The sequence below is a fragment of the Cavia porcellus genome, unplaced genomic scaffold, assembly GCF_034190915.1.
Source record: "Cavia porcellus strain 051 isolate PalLab524CR breed Dunkin Hartley unplaced genomic scaffold, mCavPor4.1 scaffold_5, whole genome shotgun sequence".
NCBI lineage: Eukaryota > Metazoa > Chordata > Mammalia > Rodentia > Caviidae > Cavia > Cavia porcellus.
This window is the reverse complement of record NW_026947488.1, coordinates 52,481,424-52,509,109: the sequence shown is the minus strand read 5'-3', so window position 1 is coordinate 52,509,109 and position 27,686 is coordinate 52,481,424. Positions and strand designations below refer to the sequence as shown.

The 27,686-nt window shown below is 44.8% G+C and overlaps 1 protein-coding gene across 3 annotated transcripts in view; it reads right to left on the bottom strand.

Moving 5' to 3' along the window:
* Positions 1 to 14,679: 14,679 nt before the first annotated feature.
* The window catches only part of Iho1 (interactor of HORMAD1 1), a 28,719-nt gene continuing 15,712 nt past the window's right edge, over positions 14,680 to 27,686 (bottom strand). For 2 of the 3 annotated variants that reach the window (XM_063248843.1, XM_023560153.2), the window contains exons 5-8: positions 26,247 to 26,295; positions 25,402 to 25,489; positions 17,149 to 17,252; positions 14,680 to 16,555 (exon numbers count right to left, since the gene is read on the bottom strand). In XM_063248843.1, the coding sequence (XP_063104913.1) occupies positions 15,425 to 16,555; positions 17,149 to 17,252; positions 25,402 to 25,489; positions 26,247 to 26,295 (1,372 nt within the window). In that variant the 3' untranslated portion in view covers positions 14,680 to 15,424. The remainder of the gene's footprint in view (positions 16,556 to 17,148; positions 17,253 to 25,401; positions 25,490 to 26,246; positions 26,296 to 27,686) is intronic. The other variant, XM_063248844.1, reaches the window with a different exon arrangement.

Here is a 27,686-nt window from a genome sequence, read left to right as displayed (position 1 = left end):
ATAAAACTGACACACTGAATACATCTCCAGACCTTTCCTCTTTCATTTTTCTTTTGTTTGAGACAAGGTTTCACCATGTAGTTCAGGCTGGCTCTGAACTCACCATGAGGCCCAGGCTGGCCTTGAACTCCCTGCATAAGTGTGCCCCACCACACTCAGTTACTGTTCTCTATTTTGATACAGGATCTCACTAAGTTGCCAGACTAGGCTCAAATTTTGTATCCTGCCTCAGCATCCAGAGTCCCTGGGATTACAGGTGTATCCCCTGTGCTGGGCACTCAGAGGCAAGGAGCTTGAGTCCTGCTCCTTCCTGTGTTGCCATCACATAAGGGTCAGCTAGATTGACACTTCCACCAATGATGTCATGTGGATATCATCCTGAGGATGTGATGGGGGCACCACCTGTGGTCTTCTAACCAAAACCTATGTCCTACCTGGTCCCATTTGGTAATCCAGACACAGATGGTGGACCAGCTTAGATTGGAGATATTCAAGACATCAAGATAAGCTGGATGTGGTGGTACATGCCTATAATTCCAGCACTCAGGAGGCCGAGGCAGGAGGATCTCTGAGTTTGAGACCAGTCTAGGCTACAAAGTGAGCTCAAGGCCAGCCCGAGCAACACGTTAAAACTCTTGTCTCAAAAACAGAACAAAAAAATAGAAATCGAAGTAATGAAAACAAAGACTCTAAAAGTCACAGACCAGCAAGAACTGAGGGGACACATTGACTAAGGAAGTGTGAAAGCTTGGACTACATCCTAGAACAGAAAGAAAATGGTATGGAAAAACATGAAATCCAAATGAAGACTAGAGTTAGTGTTTTGATGTTCACTTCACCAGGTAAACAGTTAAGATGTTAACACTGGCACAGCTGGGTGAAGAGTATATATGAGCTCATTATCTTTGCAATTCTGTAAATCTATAATTATTTTTGTTGTTGTTGTTGTTGTTTTGTCTTTTTCTTTTTTATCGGTACCGGGGATCGAACTCACGACTGCCTGCTTGCAAGTCAGGTGCTTATGCCACTGAGCTAAATCCTCAGCCCCAAATCTATAATTATTTTAAAATTTAATAGCTGGATATAGTGGCACACACCTGTAATCCCAGCACCTCGGAGGCTGAGACAGGATTGTCAAGAGTGCAAGGCCAGTCTGTACTACATAGTGAGACCCTAATTTGGAAAAAAAAAAACCAAAAAAATTAAAATGTGTTTATTTTATTTATTTGTTTTAGTGGTGCTGGAGGTTGAACCCAGGACCTTGCACATGCTAGGCAAGGACTACACTGATTTGCTATAGCCCTAACCCCTTTTAATTAATTAATTAATTAATTATTTTTGCAGTACTGGGGATCGAACTCACAACCTCACGCTTGCCAGGCAGGCACTTATGCCACTGAGCTAAATCCCTGGCCCGACCCCTTTTAATTTAAAAAGTATAATTGATTCCAAGTTTGTAAAAATGGATATGAGCAAAAGACTCGCTTGTAACCCCAGTACTTAGTAGGCTGAGGCAGGAAGATCACAAATTCAAGGCCAGCCTTGCTGCACCATGAAACGGTGGCTTAACATTTTTAAAAAGTGAAGACTCTTGAACACTGCACCAAGAAAGAGGCGAGGCTTAGGCCTTAAACCAGGTAAAACAGTGTGTGGGGGAGCGGAGAAGACTAGAGAGATTTCAGAGTCAGATCACACAGCTCAGCCTCAAAAGAAGGGAACTGCTTCACATCCCCCACCTTGGATGACAGCTCCCTGCTTCACGTGTCTCAGGGCCATTGGGCTGGCTTTGGCGAGCTCAGTAGCCACCACCGCCGCCCTTCTGCAGCAGTTCCAGAACCAGTCTGTCATCTAAAGCCCAGCCAGAAGCTCAGCTGACTGAAGAGGAACCAATTAGCGTAGCTCAGAGAGCAGGCTTTGCACAGCCCTGCGTAAAGGAGTTTATGACTGGAACAGATGGGCCAGAAAAAAGATTTGAAGTGTATGATCTGCATGTTGGACTTTGTCTAGGAAGACCCCATTCTGATTTCTGCCGCGCATGCCCATCTGTCAGCTGGATTGTAGCTGATTGATGAGGTCCTTCGGGGCTCTCCTACATGCAGCCGGTGGATGCAACACTGCTTCCATCCTGTGAGACTAAGCCAAGGTCTCTCCTCTGACCAGTGAGCCATCATTTCTGGTGGTTTTGATCTTTTGTTACTGAGACCAAAGAGCCAGCGATTAGGGATTAAGATCATGCACAAAAGTTTCCTTAAAATCCCTGGATGGCTGCAGATGTTGAGAAAAGTATTCTAGAAACTTGGAAAAAAATAGGATGATATTTTTATGTAAATATTTTAGAAAATATTTACATATTGATGGGGGGGGAATAGGATGTTTTTTATGTAAAGTCTTGACCCAGTGTTTAAAAAGGTAATTGTAGAGCCAGGGATTTAGCTCAGTGGCACAAGTGCTTTCCTGGCAAGTTCAAGGTCGCAAGTTCCATCCCTGGTACTGCAAAAAAAAAAAAAAAAAAAAGTAATTGTATAATTGTGTAAAGTGTTATAGCAGCTATTCATGTATAAATTGTGTATGTTAGATTAGGGGAGAAAAATAGTGGTTATTTTTCTAAGTGAAATAACTTTCTTTTTCTCTCCACCTAGATTTTCTTCTGAAGTTACTGGCATTGGGATCAAGGTTTTATTAAAAGTTACATTTTATAACACTGGCACTGAAAGGGTTTTGGCCCAGATAGGACACTGTAGCCAGGAAAGCCACAACCAGAAGCAGGAAGCCCCATCTCCCCTGGCCCTAGGAAGTTACCTGTGACGCCATCTTCCTGCCCGTGGAAATTTACATATGGCGCCAAACCTAGGACCAATGGGCTACCTGTGCATCCCTAATGCCCGCCTTAGGTTCCACCCCAAACCGAGGCTATTTACATGCCCCCACGCCCCACGTGTCCGCCGGAGATACACCAGCGGTGGGGGTGCCTGTCATCTCTCTCCGAGTTCTCAGAATAAAGGCCGCTTTTTATTTTATATTTCTCATCTTTTGTTAATATTTTTCATCTTTTGGAAATAACCCTAGCAGGCACCAAAAGGTAGTTTAAGCTTGTTTGCACAGTTTTTTTTTTTTCCATTGTAAACAGAATTTATTGCATAGGTCTCTATTAAAATAGTGTAGTAGTATTGGGACTGGCTCTGTGCTTGAAAAAGTTTATTTATACCCTGTTTTAAGTGCTATATTGTTTGCAGTTAGAAAATTCAGAATTCGCTGGGCGTGGTGGCTCACGCCTGTAATCCCAGCACTCGGGAGGCTGAGGCAAGAGGATCATTGTGAGTTCGAGACCAGCCTAGGCTACAAAGTGAGCTCAAGGCCGGCCTGAACTGCATAGAGAGACCCTGTCTCAAACAAACAAAAAAAATTTAAATAAAAAAAAGAAAATTCAGAATTCAAAGTGATCTCCTGCCTTGTAAGCAAACTAAGATGCACTACCTCTTTCCTATAAAAAAAGAGCTAATGTGTCAAGAAACCAACTCCAGCCCAGTGGTTTCATAGTACCCATTCCTGTGTGTTTACCTGTTTTGATTGTTAATATGGTAACTGATTATTTTTGGCACTCAATCTAAATTGTCTCCGGAGAGATAAGAAGGAAACAAAGTATGAAGAGGCCTTTAAGGAGGGGTCGAGAGGAGAGGCTGCAGAGGAATGCAGAGACTCCCTGGCTAGACAAAGGGCTGGGGGCTGCTTACATTAACTTTCACTGGGTGGAGCAGGAGTGACATTTTATGTAGGGATTAGAGTGCCTTTGGCACCAGCCCAAAGTAAAGGCAGGAAGTCTATTTTGGATTGGGAGCTCCAGAGGGAGAAGGCTGATAAGGTGTCTTTTTATGGTCTCCTCAGCATGTTGGACCTCTGCCATGATGTTTGGCAGATTTATGTGGCTAAAACCCTATCAGAAATGATTTAAAGTCAAGATAAATTTTTAATATTAAGATTTCTGATTTATCAAACTTGAATTATGCCATCATGCTTATGTGAAAATGAAGGTGACGCCATGGTGAAACATAACAACAAGTAGTTTATCAGGTGTAGAAGAGATGCAGAGGCTACTGCATCTCACTCCTGTTGTGGTTAGGGTTACTGAAGTTATATAAACACATCTCAGGCTGTGTCTCTTGGAAAGGTATCTATTAAATGCTGCTAGGTGATTGATAAGACTAAGCAAGGAATAAAGGTAAGTACGTTTTATGGTTTGCACACAAATACAGAATTTATATAACCATATGACTTCATAGCTCAAAAAAGGAATTTCTCATTTAATTTTTCTTGCAGTTAATGTAAAAATACCCTAAATCGCTAAGCTTCTAAAATGTTAGAGGTAGAAATGGTCTAGTAAATATGGAATTGGTTTTTTTTTCTTTCTTTCTCTTCAGTACCGGGGATCAAACTCACAACCACCTGCTTGCAAGGCAGGTGCTTATGCCCTGAGCTAAATCCCCAGCCACAGTCTAGTAAATATGTAGTAATAATGTTTTCTTCACTTACATGTGTTTATTTTTCCTTATATACTCAAACATGACTTACTTATTCAGGTCAGTGATATTACAGCTAAGAATTATTCATTAGCAAAAAGAGAAGCAATCTCTAACAAATGTTTCTTCTTCATATATTTTTTTTGAGGGGAGGTCTTTTTGACCCAATGTCTTACTAAGCAGTTTGGACAGACTTTGAACTCACTTTGTAGCCCAGGCTGGTCTCAAACTTACAGAGATCCTCCTACTCCCCAAGTGCTGGGACTAAAGGTGTGACTCACCATGTTCAGCTCATGTTTCTTATTTTTTTAAATGTTTCTTATTATTTAAAAACTTTTTTTAAAGCATTGGGAATGTAGCTAATTGTGAGGCCTTTGGTTCAATCCCCATGCTTGGTAGTAGAGATCTGTTATACAGGAAATTGAAAGGTTTTGGCCCAGGCAGGACACTGTAGCCAGGAAAGCCACAACCGGAAGCAGGAAGCCCCATCTTGCCCTGCCCCTAGGAAGTTACCTGTGACGCCATCTTCCCGCCCCTGGGAATTTACATATGGCGCCAAACCTAGGACCAATGGGCTACCTGTGTATCCCTAATGCCCGCCTTAGGTTCCACCCCAAACCGAGGCTATTTACAGGCCCCCACGCCGCGTGTCCGCCGGAGAGATCGCCGGACGCCAGCGGTGGGGTTGCCGGTCATCTCTCTCCGTGTTCTCAGAATAAAGGCCGCTTTTTATTTTATATTTCTCATCTTTTGTTAATATTTTTCATCTTTTGGAAATAACTCTATCAGAAATAAGAGGTGTTATTTTGTTTTGGGGGGTTTTTTTGGTACTGGGGATCAGACTCACGACTTCGCAATTGGCAGGCAGGTGCTTATGCTGCTGAGCTAAATCCCCGGTCCTTTCTGGTATTTTCTAATTTGTCTGCAGAGGGATTATGATTTCTGAAGAGAGAGAGAGAGAGAGAGAGAGAGTCCTGGTGGAGCCCAGCCTCTGACATGGATGTCTCTGATGGTGTGGGCAAGGTTTTCAGTGACAGGAAGGTGCGCAGGTCCTCACTGCCAGGAAGCAGTGAGAAGCACAGGAAGACGGTGCTTATCCCAGAGGCAGGCAAGGAGAGCCTGTTGGGGAAGTGGGCCATACCATGGAGACCCCTAGGCCACCTTTGTCAAGATACTGTCAGACCAGGACTGTCTCTGACACAATCTGTGAGACAAGGAGGGTGAGGAGGAGGACCTGGTATTTACCTTTTAGGCCCCTGAGTGTGCACCCTTAAGAGCAAAAAATCTGATCTCTATGCCCATCACAAACGGATTGCTACAGGGAGGTCAAGGGCCACTGCTGGGCGCCAAGTGCAGTCACCTCCCTGGAGGGTGAGCCTTTGTCAGCCCCTCCAATCCCTGGGGCATCTGGCAGCCCTGGACCTGCCCTCAGTGTGGGGGTGGAAGGCTGCCCCCTTCCTGCCAGACTGGAGGATGGGGATCCCAGCACGGGGAGGGCAGTCCCTTCCCCTCAGTGCCAAACACCCCCCATACCCCCTGGACCTTCCTCCTGCCACCATCCCTGCTGGTTTTGGCCTGTCCAAGCTGCTTTTGATCTGATTCCTGTTGGGTTGAAACAGACAAATTCCCCTCAGGCAGCTAGCATTGGGGGTGGCCTGTATTTTTTAATGACATCCCTACCCCCACCTACTCCTCCCGCTCCCAGACTGCCAGTTTCTAAGGGAAATAGTGACTCTGCAGGTGTCTGTTTAGTGCTGTGTATAAATGGAAGTTGTGGGGATGATGGTTTCTTGACGCCTGGCTTCCCCCAGCACTCTCCCTTGGTCTCTCAGGGAAGCGGGATCATAAGGGACCTTGAATTTAAAAAAAGATAACAGTTTTAAAAACTAAAACAAAACAAAACAAAAATTATGCTTCTCACTAAGGGTTATCCTCTAACCCTTTCTAAATTTTCATTTCGGTACAGTCTTTAACCGGTGCTAAATTACTCAGACTGAACTCAAACTTTCCATCCTCCTGCCTCAGCCTCCCAAGTGCTGGGATTATCAATGCACCTGGCTTCTTTGTTTTGTGTCTGTGGTACGTGCTGGGTGAGTGCTGCATCACCCGGCTGCACCCTGGCCATAAGGTTTTGTTTCTTTTGAAATCCTCATCTCCCTTGCTAGCTGTGGACCCAGTCTGCCCAGGCCAGACTGGCAGTTTCTGCAAACCCAAGTGGAGCCCGGGAAGGCTGACAGGACTCCGAGAGGAACTGTTCTGGTTTACACCTGTGTCAGCTTGAGACGTCCAGAAGCTTCTCTCAGTGATTCAGCAGCTCTGCCTCCTGGGGTGTAGAGGGCAGGTTACTGTTCTAGGGTATTGTTCATTGTGTCAGTTTGAGAAGGTCAGAACTTTAACTAAGAGATTCCAGGGTCCCTAGTTTGTAGCATCCTCATCCCGTGCAACAGGAGGGCAGGCAGATGGTAAGTGCTGCACCCGCCTGCTCGGGAGCAGCCTGCGTATAGCAAAAGGCCGGTTAGGAGGACAGGACAGATTGCTGCCAGTCTGGGCTTTTATCTTGGACGTTGTCTCCTGGCTCCTGGCACAGACTGTTTGGCTTCTGCCTGGGACTCTTCAGCCTTCGTCATAGATTCTTCAGTGTCCCATCACAGACCCATCAGCCTCCTGACTCGGACTTGCAGTGGGCTAGACCCTTCAGCCTCTAGTGTGCAGACACCTTCCGTGTGCTCCTTTGCGATGGATCCCTTATTGGACTTTGTGGCTGACCACTGTAAGCCAGTCTTGTAATCTCTTACACATCTGTATATATGTGTTATATCTATTTCTCTAGTAACCCTGAATGATACAAGAGTCCTGGGTGCTCTGGGTCGCAGAGCAGCTTCTCAGCAGTCCTTTACTGGTCAGGGTTGTGTCCCTTGCCAGGGATACAGCTCAGTGGCACAAGCACCTCTCCTGTGCAAGTGCAAAGTCCTGAGTTCAATTCCCGGTACAAAGGGAGAGGGAGAGCGCTTTGCAAAGGAAGTGGCTGCTGTAAATGGAGCCCTAATTTTAGAAAACTTTTTTTCTAAACAAGAGGATCTTTTTTCCCACTGGATGGAGACCGTGGACTTTGGTAATAAGGATGCAGAACAAGGCGGGGTTAGACTTCCGCTGGGCAGAGAGGTAGGTAAGCTCTGTTTTAGCAAAAGCTTTGTGTGAAAACTCAGATTGATCGAACAGGCAATTCAGCCTGGAATCCCTGAGTGAGGGACTTTTCCTCACTGATCAGCAAGAAGATGAGTCAAGCCTTTGGCACACCAGGCCCAGACGGCGGGAGTGAGGGGCACACAAGCCTCCCTGACTCTCTTCTGGCATTGTTGCCCATCTCTGCCTCCCTAAATGAGACCTTCTCACCTTTGTGGGCTGCATCTGTGCCTTGGGAACAGGGTAGGAGGAGTCCTGCTCTAGGAATTTAGCTCAGCAGAGGCAGGAGTCCAGAATGTCTCATTTAATAAAGTTTCCTTAGGTTTGCAGGGAGCTGGGACCACAGCATGCTCAGAGAGATGGGACAGATGATCCTGGTCACATACGAGAAACAACATGCTGTGCCATTTGGGTCTCCCCCCACCTTATTTTGGCAAGCCCCAAATCCCTGAACTGTCTCCCTGGAAACACCAGTCTGCAATGTGGAAACCAGAACCAAAATAGAAACAAGGCAGATTCATTCAAGAATCAACAGGGGCCAGGCTGGGGGTTTAGGTCAGCAGCACAAGTGCCTGCCTGGCAGGCACCAGGTCGTGAGTTTGATCCCTGGTACCCTAAAAATAAAAAGAATAAACAGGAGCCTTGGAACCTGCTAGTTGCAAGGTGCAAATCCAGCTCACACACAGCACAAGGAATGTGCTGTCCCACCCAACCCTGTAGGAGAGAGTATCAGATCCCATGCTGTAGCCCAGAGTTCATGGCAAAGCCACTGAAGCCAGCTGTGTAGACAGACCGGACAGCTGCTGAAAGCAGGAATGGTCTGGAGAAACCCTGAGAAGGGAAGGATGCAGGGCTTGGGGAAGGTTGAGGGGGAAAGGACAGGAACAAGTAAATGAACAAGGGGCTGGGTGAAGGCTCTGCTCCCAGAGCAGCAGCTCTTTGCAAGGGACAGCTGGAGAGGCCTGGGGTATAGGTGGGTTGCACATCTGTAACACGCACTGGGGAGACTAGGCAGAAGGACTATGAGTTTAAGGCCATCCTGGGCTACACAGGAAGACCCTTTCTCAAAGCAAAAGGCTGGGATGGTGGTATACAGTTGTAATCCCATCAGAGGGGGCTAAGAGAGGAGGCTCATGGGGTAAGTCAGTGAGTCTCAAAATAATAAAAGGGCTGTGATGTGGCTCAGTGGTAGAGCCCCACTGGGTTGGATACACAGTACTGGGGGCGAGGGGGAAGGGCCAAGAGTAGGAATCCATGACCTTGCTCTCACCTATCTGGAAGGCACCACTGCCACACCATGAGCGCTGCTGCCTGTCTGGCCATGGGGTCTGGCTCTAGATGCAGAGCTTTGCTAGGGCAGCACTGGGTGCTGGTTAGCTGCCTGTGCCTCTGCAGGATGGGCCACTCCCTCGGTGCCACAACCTCCCTTCTCTCCTCTGGGCCTTGGTTGCCTCCACCAGGCCACCTACCCTGCTCCTTGGCCTCCTCCTGGAGCCTCCCCTTCATACCTCAGAGATGCTGCCAGAGGGGTTTGTGGATAGGAGAAGGAGACAGATAATCTGGGGGCTGAAGAAGACTGATGAAGCTTTACAGGAGGGCTGGACGCCCTCCTTAATGGCTCCAGATTCCTCATGGCAGCAAACACCACTGGTTCCTGCAAGCAGGGGAAGGCTTTGGAGATGATTCTCAGTAGCCTCAGAGGATCTCTGAAAAGGCACGGGTGTCCGGAGATGGGCAGGTCAGCCAGCTGGTGGCTTCTCTGCTCTTTAGAGAGTGTGGGAAAACATTAATATTGTAGGGTCTAACTAAATATTTGTTAGTTCAGGCTGGTCTTGAACTTATTATGTATCCCAGGGTGGCCTTGAACTCACGGGGCTAAGATTATGTACATGCGCTACCCTACAACCTCTAGAGGAAGCGAAGTTTACTCAGCTGATCCCAGGACTGGTGTGGAGTCTCTGTGCTAAGCTGTTTAAAAAGTTTGGTCTGATGAGTTTGGGCCTGAAGTATGACATTTAAGAATTTAAAAACTGTTTTTTTCGCCATTTGAGAGAGAGCAGGACCAAGGTAAACAGACCTTTACTGGGGACACGGAAGGGCCTCAGAATCTTTAAGAACAATCACCGCCTTTTATCTGAAACCTAACAGAGGTGGAGCTAAAGGGGCAGGTAGAATGATGCACTGACAGCCGCTAGGAGGAGCCTCTGCGCATGCGCCAAGAGCGAGCGCTTTGACTAGTGGGTTTGCGAAATTAACACAAGGGGGTGCTGTCCAGCACCCAAGGCCTCTCCTATGTGGGGAAAAAACCTATCAAAAACTACTCAACCTCTGTAAGAACCCACCATCTTTCCTTGTTGTTGTTTTTGTTTTTGCCTGGGTCTTGTTACATAGTCCAGGCTGGCTTTGAACTTCCTATGTTGGGTTGGGCAGACTGACCTCGAACTTGCTGCAATCTTCCTGTCTCAGCCTCCCAAGTGCTGGGATTTCACATGTATGGCATCATGCCTAGCATCTAGAATCTTTCTTGAGGGCAGATATGCTGCTTTCTGGGCACTCTGGGTAACAGAAAGGCTACTGGGAACTGGCCAGGGAGAGATCAGTGGGTATACTGCGGGGAAACCCTTTATGAGAAGCCATTTTATTGCTTCCAAGGCCAAACATATGAGTGGGAAACTGTAAAGGGGTACTGTAAAAAGGCTCTGCTTTCCAAACAGGGCTACGAGAAGCTGTTGTATAAGAATAGCAATCTCTTGCTGGGCACAGTGACTCATGCCTGTAATTCCAGTACTTTGAGGGGCTGAGGCAGGAGGGTCAAGACCAGCAATTTAGCAAGGTACACACACTTCAGGAACAGAAAAATGGTAATGTTTTTTCAACAGGTGGTGGTACCCTCATATGGGGAACCCTAGAGGATGTTGTAGGTCACAGAAAACCTACTATGCTGCTAACCCTTAGAGAAGAAATTGAAAATGCATGTGCAGGGGCTGAGAATTTAGCTCAGTGGCATAAGCACCTGCCTTGCAAGCAGGCGGTCGTAAGTTCGATCCCTGGTACTGATAAAAAAAGAAAAAAAGAAAATACATGTGGAGCAATCTCAGTGATCAAGGCGACCCAAGCAGCAGGTTAGCTTACTAACAGTCTGGAAGCTCAGCCACTACTTCGAGCACCTCTTGTAACTGTAGAAGCCATAGGTAACTTTTTAAATCTCACAGTGTCACAACAAATTTAGTATTAAAATATGTACACATATTTCTTTTCCTTAAATATATGTAAAGAAATAAATGGCCTCTGATGTAGCACAGTGCAAAAGCCCTGGGCTCAATCACCAATACTACCAAAAAAAAAAAAAAAAAAAAAAAAAAAAGCTGGACAAGATGGCGTATACTCGTAATCCCAGCACTAGGGAGGCTGAGACAGGAGGATGACCACAAGTTTGAGGCCAGGCAGAACTACATAGCAAGACACTTTCAAAAAGAAAGAAAGAAAGAAAGAAAGAAAGAAAGAAAGAAAGAAAATAAGAAAGCAATCCTTGATCTCAGTAAGTATGACCTAGTGACTAATGTCAAACACTTTCCCTTATGCTGAGACTACAATAGGGACTGGGCAGAGACGGCAGATGCTGCTCTTGCTTCCAGAATTGTACCCTTGGGTTGGGCAAGTGAAACACAAGTGCACAAATGAGTACGTAATTCCCGTGGAATGCAGAGTGACACAGTTAAAATGGGGCGAGCACATGAGCGGTGAACAGGACCGGCGGGTTGTCTATCTTTAGGTGAAGGACCCTGGGCTGCTGGACAGTCAGCCTCGCTCCCCGCCTGGAGCTGTGGCAGCTGGAGAGGAGCCGCCCGCTCGGCCGCGCAGCCCCACACAGCCCAGGCGCCTCCGCAAAGCCCTGCGCCCTGCACCAGGCAACGCCCGGGCTGTGTCAGCACACTGAGTCTGCGGGAACGCGGTGCTGAAAAAGCGGCGTAAAAGCCCTCGGGACAAAATAGCAATAATAAAACAGTAAAGGAAACATATCCTTTCCTGGTGATCACAGTCAGACAATGTAATTTTATTTAATTTAGCCTTATTAGGAGATAGTTTACCCCTCACTCTGCACATGCCTGACTCACTCTGAACTGTGACTTCACTACACGGAATGAAATATATGAAATATTTCTGAAGAAACGCAGGACGTCGTGACACAGCAGAGCCAAGAGCCAGAGGCCCTTCTTTGGCATTTTAAAGTTAGACCCTTCAAGATGGTCACAGTTATAAATATGGATAGCGTTCTCCCCACGTGATGTCAACTCTGAATAAAATAACTACATGGGGTGAGTTGGACACAGTGGTTCAACACGTCTCAGTCCCAGCTCAGGGAGACTGAGGCAGGAGGGTAGTTTAAACGATGAATTCTAGACCACCTTGGGCAACACAGACAGATCTATTACAAAAAAAGAGAGCGAGAGAAAACGAGAAAGACTAAAAGATCTAGAGCGAGTTAGCTCCTGGGTCCTCTGGTCTGTAAGCCTCTCGAATAGCTCCTCAGACAGCTCCTGCATTCAGTCCGGTAGGGCTGTAGGAACCCAGGGTGTGGCTGGGCTTCTTCCTTCCAGGCTGTCCTTGCACAAACACCAGGAAACCAGCAGGGGAGGCTGTGGAGGCTGCAGAGAACACAAAAGGGAGGCCGACAGGCAGGCAGGCAGACTGTGAGTGTGACAAACCTGCCTGCCTCGGCCTGAGGGAAAGCTGCTAAGCGCGAGGCCCCAGTTAACAGGCCCAGGAAGTGGCCTGGAATCCACAGGGGAGTACTGTGGGGCGGAGTCTGGCCCCTGATAGGTCTGAGGACGGGGGAGAGGGGGAAGGACTGGCCGGCGGTGGCTGAAAAGATAAGAAGTATAAAATATAAGTAACCTTTATTTCGGGAATGCGGGGAAAGACACCCCTGGCCCGCCGGGGCTCAGCATCTCCACCCCGGGGCTGGCGATCTCTCTGTGGAACACGTGGTGTGAGGCACATAAGTAGCCTCGGCCTGGGGTATTAGGGATGCACAGGTAGCCCATTGGTCTTAGTTTGGCACCAGAGGTAGGTTTCTAAGGGTATAGGGTTACAGGTAAATCGGGTTACAGGTAAATCTCTAGGGGCGGGGGAGGCAGGAGCTCCCTAATTCCGGCTGAGGCTTTTTCTGGCTATAGTGTCCGGTCTGGGCCAGCCACCCTTTCAGCCTCTCAGCCATGGGTGCTGAAGGCAAATCCAGCTCCTCCTGAGGTTTTGTTTCTTTTGGTTTGTTTTAGTTTGGGTTTTTAGGCATAAGGACCGAACCTAGGGCCTTTAGAGGCAACTACCTTCTCAGTCCTTTTTTTGACACTGGATTTTGCTAAATTAGTCAATGAAACAGTTTGGCCCATTCTGGATACTGTAGCTGGAAAAACCTCAGGTGGAACCAAGGAGTTCCATCTCCCCCACCCCTAGGAATTTACCTATGGCTGCCAAACAAAGACCCACGGGCTACCTGCACATCCCTAATGCCCCCTTAGGTTCCACCCCAAACTGAGGCTACTTATATGCCTCCACTCCATGTGTTCCATGGAGAGATTGGCGACCCTGGGGGGAGATGCCGTGACCCAGGGGATCGGGGCTGTCTCTCCCCACATTCTCAAAATAAAGGTCATTTATATTTCATACTTATCTTTTCAGCCACCACTGGTCCCCCACAGTTCTATCAGTAAATTGCCTAGGTTGGGCTCAATTTTACTGTCCTCCAGCCTCAGCCTCCCAGAGTGTCGGGATTACAGGGGTGCTCCACCATACCCGACTTTTTTGTTTTTGGCAAGAGGACTAAATGTGTCGCTCAGACTGGTCTCAAACTCCCAGCCCTGACTCAGGCTTGCAGTGCTAGCAGACTTTTTTTCAGTAACTAGATTGACCCCAGGCCTTCCACATGCTCTACAAGTCCTCTATTGCTGTGCTTGTACCCAGCCCTTTTCTTTCTAACTTTTATTGTTTGCAGTACTAGAGATTGAACCCAGGGCCTTCTTGCTAAATTCCCTAAGCAGGACTAGAATTCAGATTCTTCTGCCTCAGCCTCCCATGTAGCTGGGATTGCAGATGCACACTGCCTGGCCAGGGTCCTCCCTGGGACATATATTCCTGAAAATAAAGCATAAGAAGTAGAAATCAGGAAGAAGAAGAGGAGGAGGAGGAGGAGGAGGAAGAAGAGGAAGAGAAGGAAAAAGAGGAGGAAGAGGAAGAAGAGGAAGAGACAAAGTAAAAACCCATTGCTTTCTATGACACTCCACTCTGTGGACCTAATGTCACCTAATGTTGGTCTGTTATTTATTTATTTTGGCTTTTTGAGATAAGACCTCACTAAGCAGCCCAGGCTGGCCTCCAACACACAACATATCCTGCCTCAGCCCTGAGAGCTGAGATTATAGGCATGTGTCATTATGCCTACTTCTAATATCACTGACTGCACTGAATTGGGAATGGGAAAATTCTGGAAATCATCAATTCCGTGACGATTTTAAGTTTCAATAGAGGAAAATAAAAACCAGTTTAAATGGAATATTCCAAGCCAGGGATTTAGCTCAGCAGCATAAGCACCTGCCTGGCAAGTTCAGGGTCATGAGTTTGATCCCTGGTACCAAAAATTAAAAAATAAAATCACCATAAATAATATATTCTTTATTCAAAATCATCCAAACCCCCCCCCCAACTTTTTGAGACAGGGTCTTGTTATATAGTAAAAATTGGCCTAGAACTCACCACTGTGTAGCCCAGGCCAGCTTCCAACTCAGAGATCCTCCTGCCTCAGCTTCCTGAGTGCTGGAATTACAGGTGTGCACTACCATGCCTGGCTTTCAAAATCATATTGTGAAAGACTTAGAGAATAAAAAGATGATATGCATCTAATCTATTTAATTTCTTAAGTAAATAAAAATCAAACTGGAAGATCAGTTCATTAAACTTAAAGAATGAAATGCTCTCAGGGGTTTTATCTAAATTTTTATTTATTTTTAGTTACAAAAAAGACATGCATGTTGGAAAAATTCAAATTTAGGAATATGTAAATATGTAAATAGACCTTCTACTTTCCAGCAGTAACACAGGATCTGCAGACACTGCCATCAGGTTGAAACGTTGTTGGAAAAAACCGAAAACCAGCGGGGAAGAAAAACTGGACTCCTCTGTCTTAGAAACAGAGGTGCTCTGGACAGTTAGTGGTATGATACCTGTTTTCACTGGCAGCTTTGATCCTCCTTTGTTCGCAAGAAGACTGACTTAGTGTGATCTGTAACACGTCCTCTGATAGAAACAGGCAAACTCTCTGGCACCATAATTGGATAAAGATAAGAAAAAATGTCTGAGGCCCAGGAAGGTATGGGTTATAAACAAGGAATATTCTGCCGACAAAAATTGCTGTGTCTGGCAGTTATGCTGCCACAGCCCATCAGTCCCTTTTCCCCCAGGAAAGTCATGCTCTGATGCTCACCCCCAGGCTGCAGTCCCGTGTGTCATCTCCCTACCCTTTCTTCTAAGAAATCAGGGTGAACTTGCCCATGCCTTTCACAGAGGCGGCAGCCCTGGAAACACAGCGTACTGGGGCTGTCCCCACCGCCCACTGATTCTACTGCAGTAGGGCCTCTGGCCATGAGGGTGACCCAGCAGGCTGGGGACTTTCTGCTGTGCCAGTTCAAGTGTTCTGCAAACACTAGGTAAGATCAATAGTCACTGCTGGCTGCTCAAAAGTCATCATCGCTGCTATCAAAATGCAGGTGATACAGTAAATTCTTCTCTGCCTCCTTACACAGAGCATTCTCTGAGCCTTCCGGGTTGAGGCTGCTGAACCAGCTCATCTGGTGGTCTCCCTGGAAACTGCTGGAAAGGAACCTGCTTCTCTTGGAAGGGCACATGGTGAGCTGTAAGGTGCCCCCTCTTACTGCCCTTGCTGTCTTCCTGGGCTTGACCCTGCCTCCTGGAGTGGGACAATCTGATTTTGGGGAGCTTCTAGGAGTCTGCACACACAGGGCCTGAGCAAGAAGCTCTTGCTGCCCTGCTGGGGGCCTTTGCTTGCTGGAGACTGGAGACTGGGGACGCTGGTACTTAGTGTTAGGGGCACAGGTCTTGCGTGGGGTCTGCGCTGGCTTCCTAGGCAGGTGCCTGTCCCTGCGGGCCTTCATGGGCTGCCGTTTCTTTCCTTTCTTCGCTGTTTCTGCACTCTTGCCTTTCTGTTCAGTTGCCAGCTGTTCACATGAGTCACAAAGAACGATGCCTTGGCTGTGATATTCTGGGCAGGCGCTCTGAATGCTGTTTGCCGTGTTGTTTAAGTCCAGGGATGTGAACTGTGTGTCTCTCTGGGAAGCCAGGTCTCCATCAGCATGTACTTGGTGACCTGGGATGCCGGGGCCAACATGGTTCTTAGGACTTCCGGCCGTATCCTGGCAGTTAGTCTGTACCGCCTTGTCCTGGACTTGCCCATTTCCTTTGCAAGGCTCACTTGCTGGCAGTGCAGCCTTCTCCTGGAAATAATCAGCCCAGACACCAAACTCCTCAGGCATCAGGGAGCCTGCCTTGGGGTTCCTTGCAGCAGGGGCGGCCTGGGTCTGTCCTATAACTGGCTCTTCCAGGGGGAGCTTTTTCTGATTGATGAAACGGAGGCTCTGGGCCAGAGGTGGTGACGTCTGAGAAGCGTTATCTTTCTTGTGGTCAAGTACCCGAGGTGCCAGGAGCAGTCTCTTCAGCTCTGCAAGGATGTCAGGCACGTACAGCTGGCCTAATTGCTCACACAACTGCTTGAAGTCCTTACTCTGCTGGACAACTAAAACCTCAAGACGCTCCAGGCTGGATTTCATTTCTATAAACTCTGTTTGTTTCTGCAGAGAAGCAGTGAGAAAGCAGATAATGGGCAGTGCAAGGCAAAAGGTACAATAAAATGTGACCGCAATCAGCGGACACCTCTCAGGGCAAGCACAGTTACACTATGGAGAAGGCACTGGGGCTGCACTCTGCTGGGAACCCCTGGGGGGCCGACCTGTACCCTGGCTCATTCCCAAGGCCCTTGTGCTAACCTCTGGTCTTGGCTGAAAATGTGCAACTTTCTGCTCTAAAGGGTATAACTGCGTGTATATTTAAGTGTATAAGATAGATAACCATATTACTGAGTTTTGTTGGATCATTGAACAGAACTGTTTGCAGTGTCACTGTTCGAATGTCCACTTTATATGCTTTAATTTTGTAACTTGCACAACTATTTCTAAGATGACAATATGTAATCTATTAACTAGTGATTTCCTCCTGTTTTTCTGAAATTCTGTATAACTTGTACCCTTTTTCTGTTTTTTTTTTTTCTTTTTCTCCTTAAATAAAATTAAAAAAAAAAAAAGAAAATGTGCAACTTTCAGCTGTCCTTCTGGATCTGAGGTACAAAGCCAAAAATAAACTTAAAGAATCTGGGATTTATACTCACAGCTTCAAACTTCTTCTGCATCTCAAGGATGGCCTGCCCTGCACTGCCTTTCTCTTGTATTGCCTCAAACCTCATGTCACTCTGGGCGCGTGCAGTTTCTTGCACTAAATACAGAAGACAACAACCATTTACTCCGGGAGGGTTGCAGTGTATCCCCCTGCCCAGAACAGTGGCGGAAAAGGGGAAGAGACACTGGCATGGACTCCTTGAGCCTTCTCTCCTAGCACCCTGGACTCTGTCCTCCCCAGCTAGAGCTGCTTCTTCATGGCTTCTTTTTCTTTTTTCTTCCTGAGACGATCCTGGCTGGCATCAGTACCTGCTAGGGACCTTGAGAATCTGCCACGTGGGTCAAAGGGCAGGACCACGCCCCTTAGCCTTCCTTCCTGGGTCTGTTATCAGCGTGATCTCTGCAGCATGTGGACCCCCAAATCCTCACTGGTTCAATGGCATCCCACTGGCCACAGAACAAAGTCCAAAATTTTTCTTTTGTACTGGAAATTGAACCCAGCACCTCTATGCTAGGCTATATCTCCAACCTTTATTTTTGCAGGCAGGGTCATGCTAAATTACCGAGGTGGGGCTTGAATTTGTGATCCTCCTGAGTGCTGGAATGACCGATATGAGCCACCAGCCCTCATCTTTCACCTGGATAATGAGCCCCAGGCTTACTTATTCCCCACTTTTTTTTTTTAAATCAGTACTAGGGATCAAACTCACAACCGCGCACTTGCAAAGCAGGTACTTATGCCGCTGAGCTAAATCCCCAGCCCCTTGCTGTCTTTTGTGCATTGGATTCCTCTGCTTGGAAGACTGCTACTTTTATTCTTGTCACACCTGCCTCCTCTCCCAGCTACTACCATAGTCCAGCTAATTCCCATTCTTTGTGCTTTCACAGTCGCCTCCTTGGGAAAACCCCACTCTTGTCTGGTGGGGTGCTCCTCCTCTCTGCTGGCGGCCCCAGGCTCGAGCATCATGTGCCATCCTATGGTTACTTCCTAGTTACACTTGGACTCACATCACATTTAATAACATTCTGTGTTGCAATTAATTATTGCCATCCTCTTGCTTGACTACAGGTTATATAAAGCTGATTTTACATTTATTTAAGAAATATTTAATGAGCACCTTCTATGTGCCAGGCCCTATAGACCTAACAGTAGCCAAGAAACATAAAGCTAAAAAAAAAAAAAAAAAGATAATGCTCTTTGTTTTTTTGAGACAGGGTTTCACTATACAGTCTAGGCTGATGTCCAACCTAAGGCAATCCTCCTACATCAGCCTACTGAGTGCTAGGATGACAGTTGTATGCCACCACATTGGTTTAAGAAAGATACAGCTTTCTTAAAATTACAGTCTTACTGGGGAAAAGAGCAGTCAGTGAGTAATTGCACAAGTAACTACTGATGGATGTAATCAGTGCTCTAGAGGAAAACTATGCTGAGACTGAGGTGGTCAGTCTCAAGGGGTGAGGCAAGGCTTCCCTAAGGAGCTTCTGCTTAGCTCAACCACTCTTAACCCAAGGGGGAGAATGTTACCGGCAAAAAAACGAACCCGTCCACAGGGAGGAAGCCTAAGCTCAGCATGTCCAATGCATGCTGGGCAGGGACAGGGCTGGGGATGTGTGTGCCACATCAAGATTGAAAACTGGGTCCTAGGACTTAGTCACTGACACAATTAGGCAGCAAGTTGGCACAACTGCCTTTTCTCTTCAAAAGTCACACTCCCAAAGAGGGAGGGAGAGGAGGGAAATGGCTATAAAAAGAATTTAGATGTGTTATGTACATGTAGCAGCTCTGCATAATGAATGTAACCACGTACTGCAAATGTGTACTAATAAAAACATTTTTTTTTTATTATTTTTTTTTTTTTGTCTTTTTCCTTTTTATCGGTACCAGGGATCGAACTCACGACTGCCTGCTTGCAAGGCAGGCACTTATGCCGCTGAGCTAAATCCCCAGCCCCAATAAAAACATTTTTAAAAGAAATGTATATTCTAAATGAGTAAACCATCTGGCATATAAATTATGTCTTAAATTGCTAAAAGTATGTGATATGGGATACTGATGTAAAAAAAAAAAAAAGAGCACTTTTAGGTATATGCCTATAAACCCAGGATTTGGGAGGTTGAGGTAGGAAGATCTCCAGACTTCAAGACCAGCTTAGCCTGAGCTACATAGGAGAGCCAGTCTCAAAAAACAAAAACTGGGCTGGGGATTTAGCTCAGCAGCATAAACGCCTGCCTTGCAAGCAGGCAGTCGTGAGTTAGACCCTGGTACCGATAAAAAGGAAAAAGACCAAAAAAAAAAAAAAACTTGCAATCTTCCTGCCTCAATCTTCCAGAGTGCTGAGACTGTACATATGTGCTAACACGTGTGGCTTCCAAAGTCTACTTTTAAAAAATTGAGTTATGAAGATAGGCACCATGGCACACATCTGTAATCCCAGCACTGAGGGATGCTGAGGCAGGATTGCTGCGGATGGGCAAGTTTTTCTTTTTTTGAGACGGTCTTTCTGTGTAGGCCAGGCTGGCCTCAAATCTGAGATTCTACTGCTTCCGGCTCACAAGTGCTGGGATTCCAGATGTGCAGCATCACACCAGCCCAGATTCTGATAAAAGCAAGTTATTTCTGCCAGTAGCTAGTGATTTTCATGTTATTCTGCATTTCCCTGATGTGCTGCTGAGAGAGTAAGGGAAGTCCTGGGAGCTTCTCTAGGTAACAATAAACACTTAACCGTCTTCATTTTCCTTTAATGACGCCCTTCCTAATCTTCACTGGCGGGGTGAATTCTACCCACGAAACAAGTCTGGGAGCAAATCATATGTACTTGAACAGCATCGTGCTCCTAACAATTTTATATGCTTTGATTGAAAATGTTCTCATTGTAAAATTACAAAATTTTGCCTACACTTTCTTCTAGTTTTTTAATGATCTGATCACCATTCATAATATATTGATTATATGCAGAAAATTCATATGAGATGTTCATACAGGACATTCATATACCTGCTGCAAAGCAAAAGGGGAGAGAATAGATTCTTTCCTATGGGGTTTATGCTTACATTTTGGAACCACTGATGTCACATTCAGTTTCAAAGAATCTTATTTCATTTTTATTATGTAATTTATTTATTTATTTATTTAGAGAAAGGGTCTCACTATGTAGTTCAGGCTAGACTCAAAGTTACTAAGGAGCCCTCAGGCTGGCCTCAAACTTGTAGAGATCCTTCTGTGTCAGCCTCTCAAGTACTAAAACGATAGGCTTGCACCAACATGCCTGACTTTATTTACTTATTTTTTTGGTACCAGGAATTGAACTCAGGATCTTGTGCTTGCCAAGTAGGCATTGTGCCATTGAGCTATATCCCCAGCCCTTTTTTTTTGAGACAGGGTCTTACTATGTACTTCAGGCTGGCCTTGAACTCACTATGTAGCCCAGGTTGACCTCAAATTCACAGCAATCCTTCTGCCTTAGCCTCCAGAGTACTGGTAATACAAGCATGTACCACCATGCCCACCTTTTTTTTTTGTGAGGCACAGTCTCCCTTTTAGCCTAGGCTGGCCTCAAACTCACAGCAATTCTCCTGCTTCAGCCTTTCAAGAACTGGGACTCCAGGGGTGTGCCACTATTCCTGACAATCTTACTATATTTTAAGCAACAAAGTTAAAAAGAAGATTTGGAAAAATGCATTAATTTTGTAGCAAGTATTTTGACATGAAAAGTTTTCCTACTGAAGAAATCATTCAGTAAATAAAAGCTAAGAAATTTCACTGAAATCACAAGACAATTTACAAATCAGTAAGAATAAATAATTGTATCATACAAATCTGGCGCCGTGGAATGGGTCTGAAGACTTCATATTTCCTTTTTGAATCACATTACTGCTGCTAAAGAATCTTTCAACCAAAAGAAGAGTTAAGTAAGTATAGTGTACTAGGTAGTGACAGTCTATAGTAACCTTGATTAAAAGGTAACATTCTGGAGAGCCAGGCATGGTGAAGCATGGCTGTGACCCCAGTGCTGAGAAGGCTAAGGAAGCAGGGTCACCACAAACTTGAGGCCAGCCTAGGTTACATAGTAAGTTCAAGACCAGACTGAACTACATAGCAAGAACCTCTCTCAAAAAACAAAAGTAGAAAAAAACAGTGCATTCTACTTAGTTAGGGTCAATGTTTTCTGAATTACATATATGTAAACTGAGCGTTCATATAAAAATTCACAAAAGTTGGGCCTGGAATACAGCTCAGCAACACAAGTGCCTTACAGGTGAGTACAAGGTCCTGAGTTTGATTTGCAGTACCAAAAAAATGATCATAATCAATAGTTTGAAGCACACTGCACTAGTAGGACATTTACTTAAGGGCAGCAGTAGTGCGATCCAAAAAGGGGGTATGAAACATCTTCAGACCCATGTCAAGGCTCCAGATTTGTTGCATTTCCTGTTAGTGTGATACATACACCAGCAACAGGATGGAAAAACATTCCATAAACTCTTAGATGCTGGATAAATATAAAATATACTTTTAAGACACTTAGCTGAAATTCCAACAAAGGAAGGGACATCTCCAGGAACTAAACATTTCACTATGCAGTTCAGGCTGGCCTTGAGCTTACGTTGTAGCCCAGGCTGGTCTTGAACTCGCAACGATCCTTCTGCCTCAGCCTCCCAACTGCTGGGATTACCAACATGCACTACCACATCCCATAGCTTTTTAATCACTAATTCAATTTCATTATCAGGTTTACTTTGATTTTCTTCCTGAATCAGTCCAGGATTTTGTGTCTTTCTAGGAATTTATCCATTTCATCTAAGTTAGTTGTTGACGGTATTACCTTGTAAGTCCTTTTTATTTTTGCCAGATTGGTAGCAATGTCCTTTCTTTTGCCCCTGATTTTAGTAATTGGTGTTTTCTTTTTTTAGAAATTCATCTAGTTAAATGTCAATTTTGTTAATCTTTTCAAAGAAAAACCATTTTATCTTTTCAAAGAAAAACCATTTTAACTTTTAAATAATTCAGGTGTTTTGGTACAGTTGAGTACACAGTAAGAAAAGAATAAGATTGCACTTTCATGGGTTGATGGAAGCAAAAATTCATTAGTTAAATTAAGAGCAGAGAAAAAATAAAGATTTAGTACTCCTAAAAAAAGACAGTCTTCTATTAGAATGCTGTATGTTGATAAAAATGAACAAAAATTTTAAAATATATTGATTTATAAGGAATTTATTTTGATGCATAGCATTCTCTATTTTCCAAAAGGGACATTTTATGATTTTGATTGTGGCTACTTCTTTTTAATTCATAATCCCCATATTTTTCAAAAGAACTCATAGCTGTCAGTGAAAGTCCTGCTCTTCGTTTTATTGGCCCCCACCAGCCCAAAGTGAAGCAGAATGTAACACCATGGTAATTTGATTACTCTGGCCCTTGGTGTCCTTGGCTGAAGAAATAGACAGCTTCAGCGAGACTCCTGGATAGACAGGCAGATGCTGCCTGAGAAAAAGGTCTCACCATCTCTTTCCCTGAGGGCACTAGGCACATGAACACAATACAGCACAGAGGGTCTTTACTCTCCCTTTATTGGGCAAAGGCACTGAGTGAGGGCCTACCTATGTGATAGAAGCTTCTTCTGGTTTCTTTGTCAGTTGCTAACTTTCATCCCTTGATCATTACCTATCAAGAAAAGGAATGATTCGGGAAAGGCTACCTGTACCCATTTTCGAGGATGACCTAGCAGCTGGGATTACAGCTGTGTACCAACAATGTTGGCCAATTTAGCCTTCTCACTCAACATCTTTAGGGCTTAGCTTCTAATTAATATGATGTCACTGCTTTGTTATTATTTATCCTCTCGGTGTGGGTCCCTCTCCTGAGTCTGATCCTCTCAAAGGAAAGGAACCATTAGGGCCCAAGAATCAAGATCCCTTGCCCAGGTATGGCCCACACCTGTAATCCTAGCACTCAGGAGGCTGAGGCAAGAGGATTGGTGTGAGTTCAAGGCCAGTTTGGGCTACCCAGTGAGTTCAAGGCCAGTCTGAACTACATAGTGAGACCTTGTCTTTTTTTTTTTTTTTTTTTTGTCTTTTTCCTTTTTATCAGTACCGGGGATCGAACTCACGACTGCCTGTTTGCAAGGCAGGCGCTTATGCCACTAAGCTAAATCCCCAGCCCCCAAGACCTTGTCTTAAAACAACAACAACCAAACAAAAAACAACAACAACAAAATTAAGATCCCTGTGCTTCCTATAAGGCAAATTCAGTTCCAGTCCTCTCTCTGCTATCATCTCGTTTGCTGTTTGCTGTTTACTTATTGATTCCAGACAGGGTCCCTCTATGTAGTTCAGGCTGGCCTTCAACTATGTTGCCCAGGAGACCTTAGCCTTGGTCTCAAAGTGATCTTCCTGTCTCAGTCCAGAGTGCTGGGATCACAGTTGTGTGCCACCATGCCTGGTCCTGCTTTGATTTTGTGAACCTTGGGATTTAAATGCCACTTTTTACTGCAATTCTCCTTTGGCATACTTCAAGTTTCCTTTTTTTTTTTTAATTTGCAGTACTCGTGATGGAATCTAAGGCCTTTTAATTTTTTTTTTTTTTTGGAGACAGGGTCTAACTAAATCACTAAACTGCCCAGTTTCAGAGTGCTGGGATTATAGGTGTGTGCCAGGACTAAAGGTATCTTCTCCCATACCCAGTTATTCATCCAGGTATAAATGTAGAACAAAAACAGAGTATACTTTGGCTTAGGAAGTCTCCCAAAGATTCATATGTTAAAAGTTTGGTTGCCAGCCATTTCTATTCAGAAACGGTGGGACCTTTAGGAAGAAGGCCTAATGGGAGGAAGTTAGGTCCTCAAGTTTCACCTTTAAAGGAAATACTGGGAAGCCGGGCCTGTCTTTCTTTTTTTTCCAGCCACCATGAAGGCAACAGGCCTCCTCTGACATGCACATCTGCAATGATGTACTGTGCTGCCACAGTATCAAAGTAACAGTTAAAAAAAAAACTCTGATATGGTGGCACACATGTGATCCCAGCACTGGTGGTAGTGAAGAGGCACTGAGGCAGAAGGATTATTGCAAGCTCGAGACCAACATGGGCTACAAAGTGAGATCAAAGCCAGATTGAACTGCATAGCAAAATTGCTGTCTCAAAAAGACAAAAACAAAAACAAAAAGCAACAGAGCCAAGCAACCAAAAAAACCTTTCCTCCTTATAAGTTGATTATTTCAGGTATTTTGTCACAGTGACAGAAAGCCATTTAACATAGTTTTCGTTGGGCACTTACAAATGCGTTATTCTATCACATTATACAAAGAAGCATCCATGACCTGCTTCTGTCTCCTGCCTTGTTACTTACTTCTATGGGGTAGCAGTCCTAAGGCTCCAGCATTAGTTTGCAAGCAGATGCACAGCTGGCCTGTGTGGGGGACAATCCTGGTGGAAGCCAGCAGACAGGCAACACAGTGTTTCTTTGCAGACAGATGGGGATTAATTTCTATGCCACACAAAGGCATTACTTTTTGTAAATCATGAACAATTCATCCCATGGCATTTGAATGTTGACTTCCACTGATTTAAAATGAAAAATAAACACAGACAAAGCCAAACAAATAGAGATGCAGAGTCATCAACTCTCTATTTTGTTTAGAAACTAGTAAATCTAGGGAAGCATCTGCTAAGACGGTTTATATGTTTTCTCTCCTCTGATTGTAAGGGCAAAAGCAATGGTTTCATCTACCTGTAAATCACTATACTAGGAGGGCAGGGGATTTTACAAATCACAAACTTTATCTAAAATTGAGAATGATGCTGTGATCCAACAGAAAACAACTCTCACTGAAATGCAGTCAGCAGGAAGAATGCCAGGTGACTGGAGCATTTCTGAAATTTTAGTGAGCAGTGTTTCTGTGTCTCTATAGACAGCACAGCAGGGGCTGATCCTGGACAGCTCAGGGCAGCTGCTGACCCATTTCATCAGTGAGATGAAAAACCTGGCAGAGAAAGACCCCTGGGACAGCAGGGTTACTTGAGGAAAAGCACTTCACAAAAGACATTTTAGAATCAGCGTTGCCACATAGTGCTGGCTTCTATCACCTAGCCTAATGTGTGCTCTGCCTCCCTCCAGAACTCCTGTTACACATCCCCTGATCTGAAACATACGGGCCACAGCCCTAGCAGCGCACAAAAGTCAGACAGTTCAAGGTGGCTGCTCACCAGCACCCTCTGGTGACACCTCTCCCCCATATGAAACACTTACGTGTCTTAGCTACAGTCTCCAGACAATCCAAAACCGATTGACTTCTTGAACTGAGGCGTTCCTCAGACTCTTCCACAGATGTCTGTAACTAAGGAACCCAAAGTTAAAAAAGACATCACAGAATACTCATTTATTTTACTAACTTTGGAGTGCTCGCTTCAGCAGCACATATATTTTACTAACTTGGAGAACTGTCATTTAATTTTTAATTAATAAAACAGGGTAGAGGGGCTGGGGATTTAGCTCAGCGGCATGTGTCTGCCTTGTAAGCACGGGGTCGTGAGTTCGATCCCCGGTACCGATTTAAAAAAAAACCAGGGTGGTTAAAATTAAAATCAATACATTATAAATTTTTTGGCTTTTTGTGATACTGGGAATCAAACTCAGGATCTTGCACTTGAGGGCAGGACTTGTGCTGCTAAGCTATATCCCTGGCCTTTTGTATGTTTGTTGGTTTGTTTGTACCAGGAATCAAACTCATGACCTCATGCTTGCTAGGTAAGTACTGTGCCATTGAGCTCTATTCCTGGGCCTTTTGGCTTTTTGAGGCAAGGTTTCACTGTGTAGTTTACCTTGGCCTTAAGTTCACTATGTAGCCCAGGGAGGCTTTGAACTTATTGTGATCTTCTGGCCTCAGCCTCCCAAGTGCTGGAATTACTGGTATGCACCACCAAGCCCAGAAATACACATTTTAATTATCATTATTTTTTTAACCAAAAATCAAACTTGGGACCTTGCGCTTAACAGGCAGGCATTTAAGCCACTGAGCTACATCCCTGGTTACATTTTAATTATTAAAGGTCTTAAGTAAAATGCTCTAAATCCTTGAAATGTAGCTAACTTACCCTCTGAATGCTTTCTCTGACCTGGGAAACGAAGTTGTACAGAGTTTCACTGGAGTTGGAGAAGAAAAAAGGTTTTTTTTGGAAATATTGAAACAACATGTAACAGAGCTGATTCCTTGCACATGGCAAGTGTCCATGGAGGACAGTGTCAGAACAGATCAGAGATGGAACCCAACCCAAAAACCTCAGGGCTTAGAAAGAGACTAAGTGGAACATGAATTGTGACCATTTCCAAGGAAAATCACATTTGAAAAAAATATGTATTATGTATTTTAAATAAGAGTAAATTTTAGCAAGTTTACCGAAGTAGGAAAAACCAGCTTTCATTTTTACAGCAACAATGACTTCAGAAAGCAGTGGTTTCATTCTAATGGTCCAAAGTTCCTGCACACATCTTAGTTTTACCACTATATTGACTATATTACCACTATATTGAAGTTAATATACAAACAGTTCTTTGAGAGTTTTTTTGCTTGTTTGTTTTTGAGACAGGGTCTCACAATATAGTACAGTACATCAATGTATCAATACAATATATTTATGTTTCAATATATGATCCTTCTGCCTCAGATTCCTCTGAGTGCTGAGATTACAGATGTGCGCCACCACACCTGGCCTAATTCTATGATTTCTATCACATCTTTAGGATTTATGCAATAGCTCATCTTTATATAAATAATTAAATATGCTACCTATTAAACCTTTAGAGGCAGCTTTTTGGGTTTTTTTGATACTGGAGATTGAACTCATGACCTCGAGCTTGCCAGGCAGGTAAAGAGGCAGCTTTATAACTTACTACCAAGTCACTAATTTCTCTGATGAACTTCCTTACATAAAAATTAATATAGAACCAAAAAAAATGAATATAGGTGCTGGGTATGGTGGCACAAGTCTGTAACACTAGTACTTGAGAAGCTGAGGCAGGCAGATCATTGCAAATCTGAGCCAGCCTGGGCTACACAGTGAGTTCAAGGCCAGTCCAAACCACATACCAATAACCTGTCTCAATAAATAAATAAATATGGCCATTGCAATTCATTCATATTCTCATTCTCACCTCCCATGCCCCCAGCCATGAGATCTCAGTATGGGCCCCAAGCTGGTCCTGAATTTATGAGCTCAAGTGACCCTTCTGCCTTAGCCTGGGATTACAGGTATGGCAGGAACTGGAACTACAGGTGTGGACCATCATACCTGGTTTAATAGTCCTCATTCATCCCACATTTGCCATGAAAAAAATAATAAATAATATGTAAAAAATTCAGAATACAGCTTACAAATTTCATTGTAATTGGAATTGTAATTACATTTCAAAGTGAGAAAAGCAGCCTGAACTATGACTTAAGAATTTGTGCATTATACTGGCCAGAGGTGTAGTACTTTAGAAGGACTTACCTAACACGAAGGAGCCCCTGAGTTCAGTACCCACCAAAAGAGGAA